Here is a 13,929-nt window from a genome sequence, read left to right as displayed (position 1 = left end):
ACCATATCTATATAAGGTTTCCAGCATTCCATTTGTTTCTTCCTATTATTTTTTATCCTGATCTTCAGTGAGCAGAACAAGGTCCTATAGTTTTCCTGGAGAACTTTTTTTTTTTCCCCTCTGTTGACATTTTTACAAACTGGGATCATTCTAGAGGATATCTGTGAGAAATAAATCCAGAAACTGTCTTGTGGAGCTTCCTGATGCAAGATATATCCCTGAGCACTAAATCGAGAACTTTTAAAAGAAGAGGAGGAGGAGAAGCAGAGAGGAACAGGCTAATTCTGAGAGAATGGAAGGTCTGTTGAACAAGACTGAATAAAATATTTTCATCTGAATTTTTTTTTTCCCCTTTGCTCTTTAAGCGGAGGAAAGGATAATGAAAACTCTGTAGAAAAAAATATGAGAAGTCCAGTTTGCGATGTGTTTACATCAAAATACTTCTTTTGTCTTTTAACTTAAATGTGAAAAATTGCAGTGGTGCCTATACTTGCAAACTTCTGGGGAAAAAAATAGGTTTTGAATTATACTGGGCACTGCTAAAGACAGGCAAACTTTAAAAAAGCATCTCCTTGCTAAGGAATGCTAAGCAGCCTTCACATTCAGAGTCCTGCAGAAGGAGGATACATGATTTGGGGGTTCTACCAAGATAGACCCTGATACTTGTGAGACAAAGAACTTTGTCTACCCAATAATTAGACTGAGGACGCATGACATGAAGCTGGATCATGTCACATCTACAAGCTCCACCTCCAAGGTGCCTTGGACCATCTCACCATCATCTTAGAAGGCTTTCCAAGGAACTTAGACAAATTAATGAAGAACAAGGCTTTTTATAACCATTCATTAAGACCAAGATCAGTTGTGGGAGATGGTGGATCTCATGGACTTCCCATCAATTCCTGGTTGGTCACTGTGGAACAAAACACTGGTTTAGATAAGCCTCTGACTTGATCTTATTGTTAGCAGTAATAGTGCTTAATAGTCTCTTATCAGGACTCAATTCTTCATTCTTTCTATCCCACCTCTTTTAGGTTAAAACTAAGAAATAGCTATTAGTCCAAGGTCAACCAGTAGTTGAGTGGAACTTAAATTTGGTTCTCTCAATCTTAAGCTAGCATTTAATCATCATACCCATTCTAGTTTAAGGAGTTTCATGAATGAAAAACCCAGGTAGCATGTAGATATCTTTCTGGAACATAGAATATAGATAGTTATTGAAAAACATCTAATCAGATTACCGGTGAAATAATAATACTACTTTATTGTCATTGTACATATATACACAGTATACACCCACAACAAAATTCAAATAACACCCAGAGACCAGACCCAACACACACACACAAATATTATGTTAATTAAACACACTCTCTATAAATTTATGGTTTGTCCTGTCTCCAATGGGGTTGCCCAATTTACTTGTCTTCGATGTTTTCTAAGATGACCCAACCTATTGGAGTCACGGTCACTGTCAGATGATCAAAGCACAAGACAGATAATCAAAAGGTTTCTGTTGTACTCCTAATTGTAACTCAGCGGCAGGCAGCCCTTGGGTAGCCTTGGGCTACTCCCTTGCATTATTTATCTTGGCATAGCCAGACAGCAGATGGTTAGTCACTTAGTCACCTCTTTGGATATACAAAGCATTCGGTCTGCCAAGGCACGAGAAAACACTTGAAATGACAAATCAAGACAATAACTGACAATTGGGTGAAGGGATATTCTTTCCTTCTTTTTCTGAGAATGGAGCCATCCAGTCACAAGGGATCTTGCCAAATATTATAAAGCCATCTTGCCATCACTCCTTGCTGTCTTTAACTACTGAAGAATTAGAAGAGTGGAAGTACTTGGTAAGTAATATTTCAACCTGATACCTTGGACAACCCAGGTGATTATTTTTTAAAAAAATTTATTACCAATGATTAAGTCTCCGTCTCTTCGTTGAAACATACAGGTTGTAAATTACCTCTATAGATCCGTAAAGCCGTCGTCCCGATGGCTACAATCGGCGTTCAACCTTTTAATGAGATCAGGTAGGGCTGAGTAGGAAAGGGTTCAGATGGTGGGCTTCTCATTAAGGGATCAGTAGCAAGGTCCATTCATCTGGCCCAATTTCTTGATTTGTCAAACTATCTCATGGTTCTTAGGGGGCCAACCTAGGGATGATGGAATGGACAAATCAGAAGCAATTATATCTCCTAAGTAATGTCTTTGATCACTGCAGTTTCGTGAGCAGTGAAAATGGGCAGGTAAATTGAGAACACCTCCCCAGATGGCTGAGAAACATTAAGAGGAACAAGTAGGAAAAATGTGATCCTGAGTTTTGGATGTTGCTATCTCTGTCCTTCCTTCCTTCCTTCCTTCCCTCCCTCCCTCCTCTTTTCTTCCTTCCTCCCTCCCTCCCTTCCATCTCTTTTTCCTCCCTCCCTGATTTATTTTTTCTTTCTTTCCTTCCTTCTTGCTCTCTCTCCCTGCTTTCTTTCTTTCCTCCATCCCTTCCTCCCTCTCCTTCCTTTCTTTCTTTTTCCTTCCTTCCCTCTCTCCTTCCCTCCTCTTTCTTTCTTTCTTTCTTTCCACACTAAGGCTTAATGTGTTGTATTACCAAGTCATAATTTTAGCGCCTCTAACTAACTCCCAAGTATAGTTGAGGTACATTCTACACAGGAAATGCTCTGGAAAACAATGACAAAAAAAGTTCTAACCAGTCACTTGATTTCATTCATCAGTTGTGTTTTTTTAAAAATCTAAAATAGTATCATCCTTGTGTTCCTAGCATACATCTTTTTCACAGGTCTAGTTCAAGGTCTCAAGAGATGTACACCACAGGATGTAGAGATGGCGAATATTCTTACAGTAATTATATGAGATCTGTAAGTTGCGAACCACCTAGCTACTCGGTAAGATGGAGTTCTGAAATGGAATATTGTGATACACCACCACCACCTGTGCAGAGATATTGTTCCCCAAGGCCAATATATTGTCCTCCAGCTCCAAAGGGCTGCCCAATGGAACAGAAATATGGTCCTCCAGTACAGAAGTACCGTCTACCTGTCAAATACTGTTGTCCTCCTGGACGGAAGAGTCGACCACCTGCCCAATGGTGTTCTCCTCCAGTGCAGAAGTGCTGTCCACCTGTCCAATTATATTGTCCTCCAGTACAGAAGTACTGTCAGCCTGTCCAGAGGTATTGTCCACCTCAACAAAAATATTGTCCACCAGTGCAGTCGTACCATCCACCAGCTCAACCGTGCTACCCACCTCAACAAAAATATTGTCCACCGGCCCAACCATGCTGTCCACCTCAACAAAAGTATTGTCCACCAGCCCAACCGTGCTATCCACCTCAACAAAAATATTGTCCACCGGCCCAACCATGCTGTCCACCTCAACAAAAATATTGTCCACCGGCCCAACCATGCTGTCCACCTCAACAAAAATATTGTCCACCAGCCCAACCGTGCTATCCACTTCAACAAAAATATTGTCCACCGGCCCAACCGTGCTGTCCACCTCAACAAAAATATTGTCCACCAGCCCAATCATGCTGTTCACCACAACCTGAGATCTGTCAGATCAAAGAAGTTTGCAAAGCACCTCCCCTTCATCTGAAGAAGTAGCTGCCGAGTTGTGCTGAATATGAACATCACAGTCTAGCTCAAAGTGTTGTCTTGCTATTTATTTACTTGCTGATATGCTTGTAATTACTTATCCTGGACATTTTTATCAAATCTGTATGTAAAAAATCTGTATGCAACACAATAAAACTTATGAAAGCATTCATCACTCCCAGAATTCTTTCTTTTTTTACTTCTCCTCCTCTGCCTCCTCCTCACCTAACAATGGGTCGAAAGTTTTCCAGGACAGTCCTCATGAGATTTAGATAAAAGATAGAACAAAGACAACTGTGAACTTGATAATCCAGATAAATTTGCAGGGTGAGGAAGAAAGGAACAAGGTAGGATAAGTGACGAAACAAGTATTGTGCCATCGTGCTATCATTCCTTTTTCATGTGTGTCATGGCATGCATGTCTACATGAAATAAGAAGTGGTTCATTCTGTATTAGTCAGTCAAATTCAAATGTTCTTTCTCTTTAATTATAATTCCTAGCTTCAACTGGCTCCCTTTATTGTCCAACTTCTAAAGCCTCATCCTATCATGTTTTTTTTTTTTTTAAGAATTCAGAACAAGCGTATTTTCCCATAGGGAAGGATTCTTACAATTCATTTCAAAATCTTATTTCAAACCCATCTGGACCCTTAACCTATTTGCAACTTTCCAAAATCCACATTCAAATTAGTCCTTTGCTTTTATTCTTAGGAAAGGGGTGAGGTCAATAGTAGACAGTCTAAGGTTAAAGTTTTGGGGGTTTGGGGAAGAAACCACAGAGTCAGGTAGAGGATTCCAGACATTGACCGCTCTGTTGCTGAAGTCGTATTTCCTGCGATCGAGTTTGGTGCAGTTAACCTTGAGTTTGTATCTATTGTTTGCTCTTGTGTTGTTATGGTTGAAGCTGAAGTATTCATTGACAGGTAGGACATTGCAATGTATGATTTTATATACTATTTTTAGATCAGACTGAAGGCGGCGTAGTTCTAGGTTTTCTAGGTCTAGAATTTCAAGTCTGGTGGCATAAGGTATTCTGCACAATTGCTATTAACAATAACTCTCATCACCGTGCATGGGATACCATAAATCATTTTGCATAAGAACCTGGCAAGCAACTGATCCTAATGGGGGAGTTGATTGATGGTGGCTTCTTCCTTGATTCCTCCCTGAGCTGTCATCCAATCGTCTTCCTTTTATGAGCCCATTGGAAGTCTGTCACTTATCTTCTGAGAGGGAAAATGCCTTGTCATCTACATCACCGATCCAGTTGTGACTGCTGATTGCAGGAATCTCCATCTATTGAACCATAGTTAAGTGATAGATCAGGTGTCGAGCTTGTCGTCTCTCAGGTCCATGGCTTTGGACTTACCTACCATTCCCAAGATGTTGTATCATCTATATATGAGTGCTGAAACCATATATAAAGAACTTCTCTTTCTAAGGTGCTTCATTCATTGACATTTGCTTAGCTCACCGGTCTCCTTCACAGATAAGGTAAGTTTGTCTCTGCATCATATATCTGTTTATGAAAGAAGATTGTCTAGGGGTTAGATGTTCTCTAGATATTTTGGGAGCAACTAATATGATTCTTTATAATTATCCATGCCCAGTGGAATGTGTGGAGAACTGCAGTCCAAAATATTTGGAGGGCACCAAGTTGTCTTCTTATAGTTGGTAGTCAGCCACAAACAGGTTCAAGGAAAAAGACCATGGAACAAGAAATGAAGGTTATGACAGATGAAAAAACCATTTTGGTTTAGAGAATAGGAAGACCCAACCCACTGAGTTCAGCTATAGAAAAAAGATAATATAATTTATAAGAAAGACCATTCCTGGACAGGTTGAAAGTCAAAGATGGAAAAACAAGCAAGCTAGGTGTGCGCACCAAATACTGCCTACAGTATTTCAAAATGGTTTAACACTTATATGTTTTATTAAAGTTCAGCTGAAAGTTTGTGTGAATTCATGAGTAAAAAGTGTATACACACACATGCATGCCCAATGGCAATGGCTCACCAAATAGTTCTCCAAATATTTCAGTATTATTCTGGAATATTGGAATGTTTAATAAATATCTGGACCAGGGGACTTATATCAATTATTTTCCCCTCAGTCAGCTGAACCCACCTAATCTATTATAACTTAAATTTGTTCTTTAGTAATTTTCCATTTGAAAATCACATTCACAAGTTTCAGGTCAAGCATTGTTGAGCAGCAATCCATCATTTTGATTTCGGTGTACTTTGGTCATACACTTTCAGTTCCACCCACCATGCCAGAAGAAAGAATCTATTCTTCTGGACGAGAAGCCTACTTCAACCTGAACTCAACATGGTACGACCCAGCAGGATCCTGGTTAGATACTCGTCGTAAACCTTTCCGCTACGTCGATAACACCGCCTGTGTGACGTGTTGCAACCCCAGGAGCAACGTACCCCGAAGAGGTGGCCATAATTACCGGTGCTACTGCTACCGCCCATGCACTTGTACACCTGGAGGAAACCCAAGAGTTAGATGTTGTGTTCACAACCCTTCAGGAGGACCCCGAGATTATTGGGGATGCCCAATCGGCGATGCCTGCGATGGGTGTACTGGGGGACATTATTCTCATGCGGGGTCAGATTGTGAGTCATGTTGTGGATCTTTGGGAGGGTGTGGAACTGGAGGAGGGACTGTGGCTTGTGCTCAACCATGTGCTACATCTGGAGGAGTGTGTGCTGAACCAGGTTGCAGACCTTCCAGGAGAGGTGTATGCGCAGAACCTTGCATAACATCTTCTGGAGGACGCGGAACAGGAGTATGTGCTGAACCAGCATGTTTACCTTCAGGATATGGTAGGAGGAGGAGAGGGGTGTGCTTTGAGCCATGCTCAGGAACATCAAATGGATGTTGAATGACAGAATTGAAGAAGGGACCACAATCCAACTCTCTGCTCAGAGCAGGAGCTATAACAACCTATTTGATGGACCACCATTCCCCATTCCCTGTTTGAAGACCTCCAATGAGGAACATCTCACCACTTCATGTGGCAATCTGTTGTACTGGTTGACAACTCATAAGTCACAAACTTCTTCTGAGGTCTAACCTGAACCTTCCTCCTTGTAGTTTTGGCTCACTAGTTCTGGTCCTGCTCTCTGGGGCAACAGAGGAATAAGCCCACTCCCACTTCTCTCTACCAATCCTTCCAAAATTGAGCTTGCTTCAACCCCACGTCTGTTCCTAGAACCCAACAACATTTCTGCAAGGCTGTTCACCTGCCCATCCACCCAATAGATCCAAAGCCACAACTAAAATTGGATTTTTTTCTTCTTCTTCTTCTTCTTCTTCTTCTTCTTCTTCTTCTTCTTCTTCTTCTTCTTCTTCTTCTTCTTCTTCTTCTTCTTCTTCTTCTTCTTCTTCTTCTTCTTCTTCTTCTTCTTCTTCTTCTTCTTCTTTTTGTAAAAGGAAACCTACCAAACTCCAAAGTCTATTCCCATTCTTACAGTTTGGAGAGTTTCTGTTAGCTTTTAATGTTCTTTTTAAAAACTGTTAATAAAACGTATACATTAAAAACAAAAAACAAAATCTAGACTCCTCCCAAGATAACTTTATTTATTCATTCATCTGCTCGTTTGTTCGTTCGTTCGTTTGCTTGCTTGCTTCCTTATTTACTTATTGTTATTTATTTATTGAAGAGAATGTATATGTCTGCCCACTCACTCTCTCACACTCATATGAGCCAGCAATTCATAAGAAAAAACAACAACCACACACTTCCATGTTGTGCATGATTTGGCCACCAGAAGGTACTAGAACTAGCTGCATGTCGATGGAGCCACAAATAGTCTCACTCTAACAAACTGAATATCTGGGTTAATTTTGGATTCAGTTAGGTTCCAGTTTGTAGCATCGTCCAACCTGTTTCGTTAATTTCTTCAAAGCAGGTGAACCATTCTACTCTGTTTTTCTTTGAGGGAGTTCATCGTGGCCTTGTTCTAGTACCTTAATGGCTTGTTCTTTCATCCTTTCCACAGCTTGGAGAGTATAGATAGTCCCCAATTTATAGACCTTCATTTAGCAACTGTTCCAAGTTACAACTGCACTGAAAAAAGTGGCTTACAAGCAATACTTCACACCATCAACAGCTGGGAGAAGATTAAAAACTCAAGGTCCTTTTTTTTTAACCATATAGGAATATCATCCTTAATAACAATAGAAAGGACACTGACAATAAACCAAACTGTTATGTCCCTGGACCTTGAAGAAGTTCCCACCAAGGTCCGTTCGCGCTGCGGGGGCGGCTGCCCCTCCTCATTGGCTGGGTTTCCCCAGCAGCCTGCTATAAAAGCAGGCTGCTGGGTCCAGCCCTTCAGCTGTTCGCTGCGAGCCAGTCCCAGGCTGAGCAAGCACGTTCAGCCCTTGTAAATAAACCTTGTTGCACTAAGCCCTGGTTCAGCCTCTTATTTCCCATACTTAATACAAACATCTTATTAAAAATAATAAGGTGCCCTCTTTATTCATAGGATATGTCTGCCCTCTCCTGGCTTCAAAAATTATAACATGGCTCCAAATATTGCCTATTATTCAGAATATATATTCTAGCACACGATATTTCCTGTCTCGGCATATCCCAGAACAGTCACTAAAAATAAAATTATATCAGTCGGACTATCCAGTTTGGTTGTTGTTTTTTTAATTTATACATAGAATTCCAAATGCGTCCAGGTTTGAAATTTGAGGGTTGGACAATCTGGAACTGCGCCGCCTGATGTCTGATCTAAGCATAGTTCACAAAATTGTCCGCTACAACGTCTTGCCTGTCAATGACTTCTTCAGTTTCAACCACAATAACACACAGGCAAAGAACCGATACAAACTCAAGCTAAACTTGACTGCAGAAAATACGACTTCAGCCACAGAGTGGTCAACGCCTGGCACTCACTTCCCGACTCCATTGTTACAACCTCAGCCCCTCGCAGCTACAACCTCAACCCCTCGCAGCTACAACCTCAAACTGTCTACTGTGGACCTCACCCCATTCCTAAGAGGTCCTTAATGGGGCGTGCATAAGCGCACCAACGTGCCTACCGTCCCTGTCTCACTGCCTCGTTTATCTGTATTTATTTCCTTTGTTTATGTTCATACCTGCACTTGTTATCTTGAACATGTCTGACAAACAGATAAATAAAAAATAAATGAAATGCAATGAAATCCACTCTATTTCTGTGTGGTGGAGAATTATACCCCCTACTATTTTCCCTGGGTGCTAGTTTCTTGAGGACTAGACACCTTGAATGTCACAATCTCTGGAAGAGTAAGAAAGATCCCCCTTTCTCTCTCTCCAAATGTTCTCTCAAGGTTTTGAGAATCTTCTTCTGTGTGGAGTAAGAAATTGGTCCTTCTCATTAAATGATTAGTCCTGCAGTTTTCTCAGGCGGCAGCTCCAAATGTTTAGTGTTAACAATGAGGCACCTTCCTAAAATGTGATCCGTCTCAAACTATGCATAGTGGGGTCGAACGTCTGATGTGTAACTTACACAATGTGCAACACTTTACATAACTATTTAGGTTTTAAATTCCTACATCCATAATTGTAGGCTACTGTGCAGTTTTGCATACATCATCTAAATATACTATTACTAAATTTCCCCCAGCTCAAGATCATCTATTAAGTTTTGCTAAAGACTGTAGCGGTAAAACTACTCAAATAGCAACTCAAGTGAGGTTTTTCAATTCTCAACTCTCTGGTCCTTTGCAACCTCTCAGGCTGGTCTTGTTTGGAGCTTGCGGGATGCTAAAATAGGCCAAGCATATCAGGAAAATTAAAACAGGGTAAAAAAAAATTGGGGGAAAAAAGACTTTGAGGTACAAAGATCACTTTTTTTCTGAATTCAAGTCCTTTAATGTTCTCAAAGCGGCCTTATATTTATAAGTATCGTTGGGTCATTTCTTAATTTCCAATCACCAAAAATCACTTTATCATCTCCTATTTTTTTAATGCAATAAAATGTTTCGATATTTTCTTCACCTGGATTTTTCCCCCCCACGAAGCAATCAATGTATACGCACCTAAATCATTGCAGCCAGGGAAATACTTGCACCTTGATCTAACAATTATAAATAATAAAATGTTCATCCTGGAGAATCACTATCCATAGTTCTATTTTTCACAACAAATTCAAAATATTTATACCTCTGCCTTTTAATTTTCCAAAAATGTGATTTTTTTTTTCTCCAACTATTCCTGGCTCCCCCTTGGTCGTATATAGAATAGATCCCACTTGATCAAAAGTGTCCATAAAATAGACCTACAACAAAATGGATCGACAACATCAGCAAATATGGTGGGCCCAGTTGGCAAAACAAAACTCGGGACCTCGTGAGTTGGAAACATGTAGAAGAGGCCTCCATCTTGCATCCTGGATAGACAGTGGCGATCATGATGACGATTATAATTCACGCATTTCTTCACGATTATTCTTTGATTATCCACATGTTTGGAGAAGTGACAAGTTTACCTGTCATCCCTTTAGTTGTCTAGGTTATAATTAACGTTAACATCATCGTTTAATCATCCTGGCATGTGAAACTTGCTATAGCCAAGATTTCCCAATAAGAATTTCATGAGATTAAACATCTACATTCAAATGCCCGCCTTCTCTTTATTCATTCCATTGTGATTTAATTACACCTAACCTACTTCTCTCTAAACAGGCTGGGACTACAGGATTAACAAGTGTTCGTTTAGTGTCCATTCAAAGTTAACAACTGCACTGGAAAAAGTGACTTATTATCGGTTGTTTTTTACACTTGCAACGCTTACAATTGATTCCTTTCAATGCAGCTTCCTGAGTTCCTTTCATCTCGTTCCGATGCAAGAATGGAAACACGTCAACTTTTCTCATATCCAGCTTGCTCGCCAGCCTCCTACACAACCAGATGCATGCTCCTTATCTCCTGACAAAGTTGTCAGCTCACACCCATTCGCAACTGATTCTAAGCCTACGGACTGAATCTTGCCTGTTTATCATATTCAAGGAATGTTGTATCTCTTCACCGCAGCCCCGCCCCAGGTTCCATAAACCCGTGGATGCACTTCTTTCTTTCTTTTTACTCATTCTTAGCCAAAGGAATAAATTCTACATTCTGCAAGAGTTCAAATTAAATCCTCACTTTTTTTCTTAAATAAATCAAAGCTGTTATGGGTTCCCCAGGGGGGAAAAAAAAACTTATAAATGAATGGATCTTGGTGGTCTCTTGTTGTCTTGTAGACGTTTCATTATTGTTAGCACTGATGATGTTCCCTAGCTGGGTAATAAAACGTCTGCAAGAAAACAAGCAAGTTCAGAGAGTACAAGGACCCCACAGTTCTTTTCCTCCTCCTCCTCCTCCTCCTCCTCTCTTCAAACCCCCTTCTAGCAGTGATGATGTTACCTAGTTGGGTAATGAAATGTCTGCAAGCTACGAGAGCACCAAGGATCCCTCATTTCAAACCTCTGTATGGTTTGCCAATTGCACAGGGGCAGCTAAGGAAAGCGCTCCAGAGGGTGAACCTCATTTTCCAGAGGATCATGGGTTGCCCTCTCCCTTCTTTGGAAGAGCTTTATAGCTCCCGCTGCCTTAAGAAAGTTCAAAACATCCTCAAAGATCCATCTCATCCTGGGCACCCTTTTTTTGAACTATTACCCTCTGGCAGACGGTACAGGAGAATAAAAACAAGGACAAATAGGCCGAAAAACAGCTTCTATCCAACGGCAGTAATTCTGTTGAATTCTACTGAGTAGTGCAGCGTTGGGAGTTTTCAATTCAATGTGTAGAGTGTGAAGGATGTGTGTTTGTGTTTATTTTCACGGTCATGATGTGCACCGAAGATGGTGTTTGATTTCATTGTACGAGGCGCAATGACAACCAAGTAAACTAAACTAAACTGAGCCACAAATACTCCTTTGTTAGCGCATAAATGAATATTTGCATTGAGTTTAACCCCGATTTATATGATATAGGATTAAAACATAGCAAGTTGGAAGCAAGCATTTTCTTTCATTTTGGTTTTTGTTTTTATCAACAGTTTGGAACATAGAACATAGAGTCCTAAGGTTGGAAGGGTTCTTGGAGGTCTTCTAGTCCAACCTCCTGTTTGAGCAGAAGACCTTATACTTGGTTGTCCAATCTACTTAAAAAACTTCCATTGACGGAGGGGGGGAAAAATATCTACAGATCTGCCCGCTCTCAGTTTTGTCTTCCTAGGTGTGCCTGGCATGTCCATCCATGGAATCAAGACAACGTGGACTATTTAAAAAAAATGCATTAATTTGCTCTTTAGCATGATGTTAATATCCTGAGTCAAAAGGTAGGTTGCAGATCATGAGCTAATTAGAATTGTCTTTTATTCAAGAGACAAAAGAAAAATAAATATGGACATAGCTGGGTGATGTCTCACTCCCGGACAGCCTAAAAAACAGTATATAAAAAGATCCCTTGGAAGAGGTGTCCATACTACAGCTTGGTGTCCTTCAGAGATCACCTTGAGAATCAGGTATGTACCTTCTCTTCCATCTCTCTGACCAAGCTTGTTTTGTTTCTCCTACAACTTCTAGAAGGGAGAAACCCAGACAAGGGCAAGCAGAAAGATTGAGGAGGCTAAGGGATGAGCGAAGAGACCCAGAGATGGGAGGGGATATCACAGAGATATGGACTCCTGGATACTTTAAGGATAGGGGTCTTCCAACTTGGCAGCTTTAAGACTTGTGGACTTCAACTCCCAGAATTCCTCCTCCTCCAGTCATGTTAGCTCAGGAGTTCTGGGAGTTGGTAAATCCACAAGCCTTGAAGCTGCCAAGTTGGAAGACCTTTGCTTTAGGAGAACATGGATGGTGGAAGGTCCTTCATTTCTAGTAGGGAAAATCCATCGCAGAGATTGAGGATGGATCAAAAGGAAGCCCTTCTTTAAACTATGCCCAGTTTACCTTGGGGGTGCGGGGAGGTCTCCCTTGTAACAATTGCAGAGATGGTTTCTGAAAGGGGTTAGAAGGTGGAGGACAAGAACCATCTCAAGTTACCAGTTGTTGGCTTCAGAGTAACTCCAGAATCAAAGGTGACATGTTTTAACTCCAACGGTTGGAGAATGATGGGGAGCTAAGACCTCCTTCCATCCATAAAAATGTCCTGGAGGTATCTGGACCAGCTTCGAATGGTGGACTAGTCCTTCCTCTGAACTGGCCAGACAAGGGGTTGGACTAGATGGCCTCCAAGGTCCCTCCCAACTCTTGTTATTCTGTTCTGTTGTGTTCAACTCATCTTTAAAAGAGTTGGCATGTCCTGGGGTCATGTAATTCCCCTTTTGATGGCCTTGCATTTCCGGGAACACAAGTTTCCCTAATGAAATATATACATAAAATATAATCCAGCGATATAAATAAATCACTTCATCTCGAGCAGCTGATCTGAGTTCCTTGGAAGAGAGTCCACATTAGCGACAGGTCCAACTAGCTATGATGAAATGTAGTCCAGATTCCCGGAAGGCAAAAAAAAACAAAACAGGGGTCAAACCAGTGGTGGGATTCAAAAAATTTTACTACCAGTTCTGTGGGCGTGGCTTGGTGGGTGTGGCATGGCTTGGTGGGTGTGACTTGGTGGGTGTGACAGGGGAAGGATACTGTAAAATCTCCATTCCCTCCCCGCCCCGCTAACCTGCTTTCCAGCTCCGTTCTCCTGTAGAGGCAACCAAAGAAGACCCAGCTGATCAGCTGGGACTCAATGGGAGGCAGAGAAGAGATGTGGGTGGGGCCAGTCAGATGTGGTATTAGCCTCTTCTCTGGACTACTCAAAATGTCCGCTATACCAGTTCTCGAGAACCGGTGCAAACCAGCTGAATACCACCTCTGGGTCAAACGCAGTTTAAATAGTTGGTGTGAGAGAAAGAGGGTGAAGATGACAGCTCCTTAATAGTTCCCAGAAAACCAGTAGTTCATTTAACCGCTCCCCCGCCCCCCCAAAAATGCCCATTTGGAGGAGTGGATTCAAACTTACGACTGCAATATCCGCTTAACAATGGTTGCACAACTAGAGTTGGTTAATGGGATGTCTTGATTTACAACTGGTGAGGACTTACAACCAGAAGTCAGCTCCCAATTGTGTCCAGAAGTCAAGGAGTACTCGTATAGGTTTAGGGCACAAGGAATGTGAGAAGTTTTCCATCAACTAATGAGGAACAGTAAAGAAAACGGTGTGGAAGACTCGTGATGTGTCTTTCTTGGAGCAGGGATGGAGCCTGACATTTGTGGTGTCAGCTTTGGAAGCCATATTAGCACCAGACACATCCACACTGCCCCATTCTTGA

The 13,929-nt window shown here is 41.4% G+C and overlaps 2 protein-coding genes across 2 annotated transcripts; both read left to right on the top strand.

The window, feature by feature from the left end:
- The first annotated feature begins 2,794 nt into the window (after nt 1–2,794).
- On the top strand, nt 2,795–3,711 carry LOC148124583 (uncharacterized). Its single transcript, XM_087914234.1, has one exon. It carries the CDS (start codon nt 2,817–2,819, stop codon nt 3,618–3,620), a length of 804 nt encoding a protein of 267 aa, XP_087770360.1. The 5' UTR covers nt 2,795–2,816; the 3' UTR covers nt 3,621–3,711.
- A 1,309-nt stretch (nt 3,712–5,020) lies between these two features.
- Nucleotides 5,021–6,622, top strand: LOC113449191 (uncharacterized). Its single transcript, XM_087914255.1, has 2 exons — nt 5,021–5,105; nt 5,873–6,622. The coding sequence occupies exon 2, from the start codon at nt 5,884–5,886 to the stop codon at nt 6,502–6,504; it is 621 nt and encodes a 206-aa protein (XP_087770381.1). The 5' UTR covers nt 5,021–5,105; nt 5,873–5,883; the 3' UTR covers nt 6,505–6,622.
- Nucleotides 6,623–13,929: the final 7,307 nt, after the last annotated feature.

This window comes from Pseudonaja textilis, chromosome 16 (assembly GCF_049901715.1).
Source record: "Pseudonaja textilis isolate UNSWEBS1 chromosome 16, rPseTex1.2, whole genome shotgun sequence".
In the NCBI taxonomy this organism is placed as follows: domain Eukaryota; kingdom Metazoa; phylum Chordata; class Lepidosauria; order Squamata; family Elapidae; genus Pseudonaja; species Pseudonaja textilis.
The sequence above is the reverse complement of the archived record's forward strand: the minus strand, read 5'-3'. Positions and strand labels throughout refer to the sequence as shown.

Coding starts and splice junctions, on each gene's coding strand:
- LOC148124583 (XM_087914234.1), top strand. CDS start 2,817: ATGTACACCACAGGATGTAGAGATGGCGAATATTCTTACAGTAATTAT.
- LOC113449191 (XM_087914255.1), top strand. CDS start 5,884: ATGCCAGAAGAAAGAATCTATTCTTCTGGACGAGAAGCCTACTTCAAC.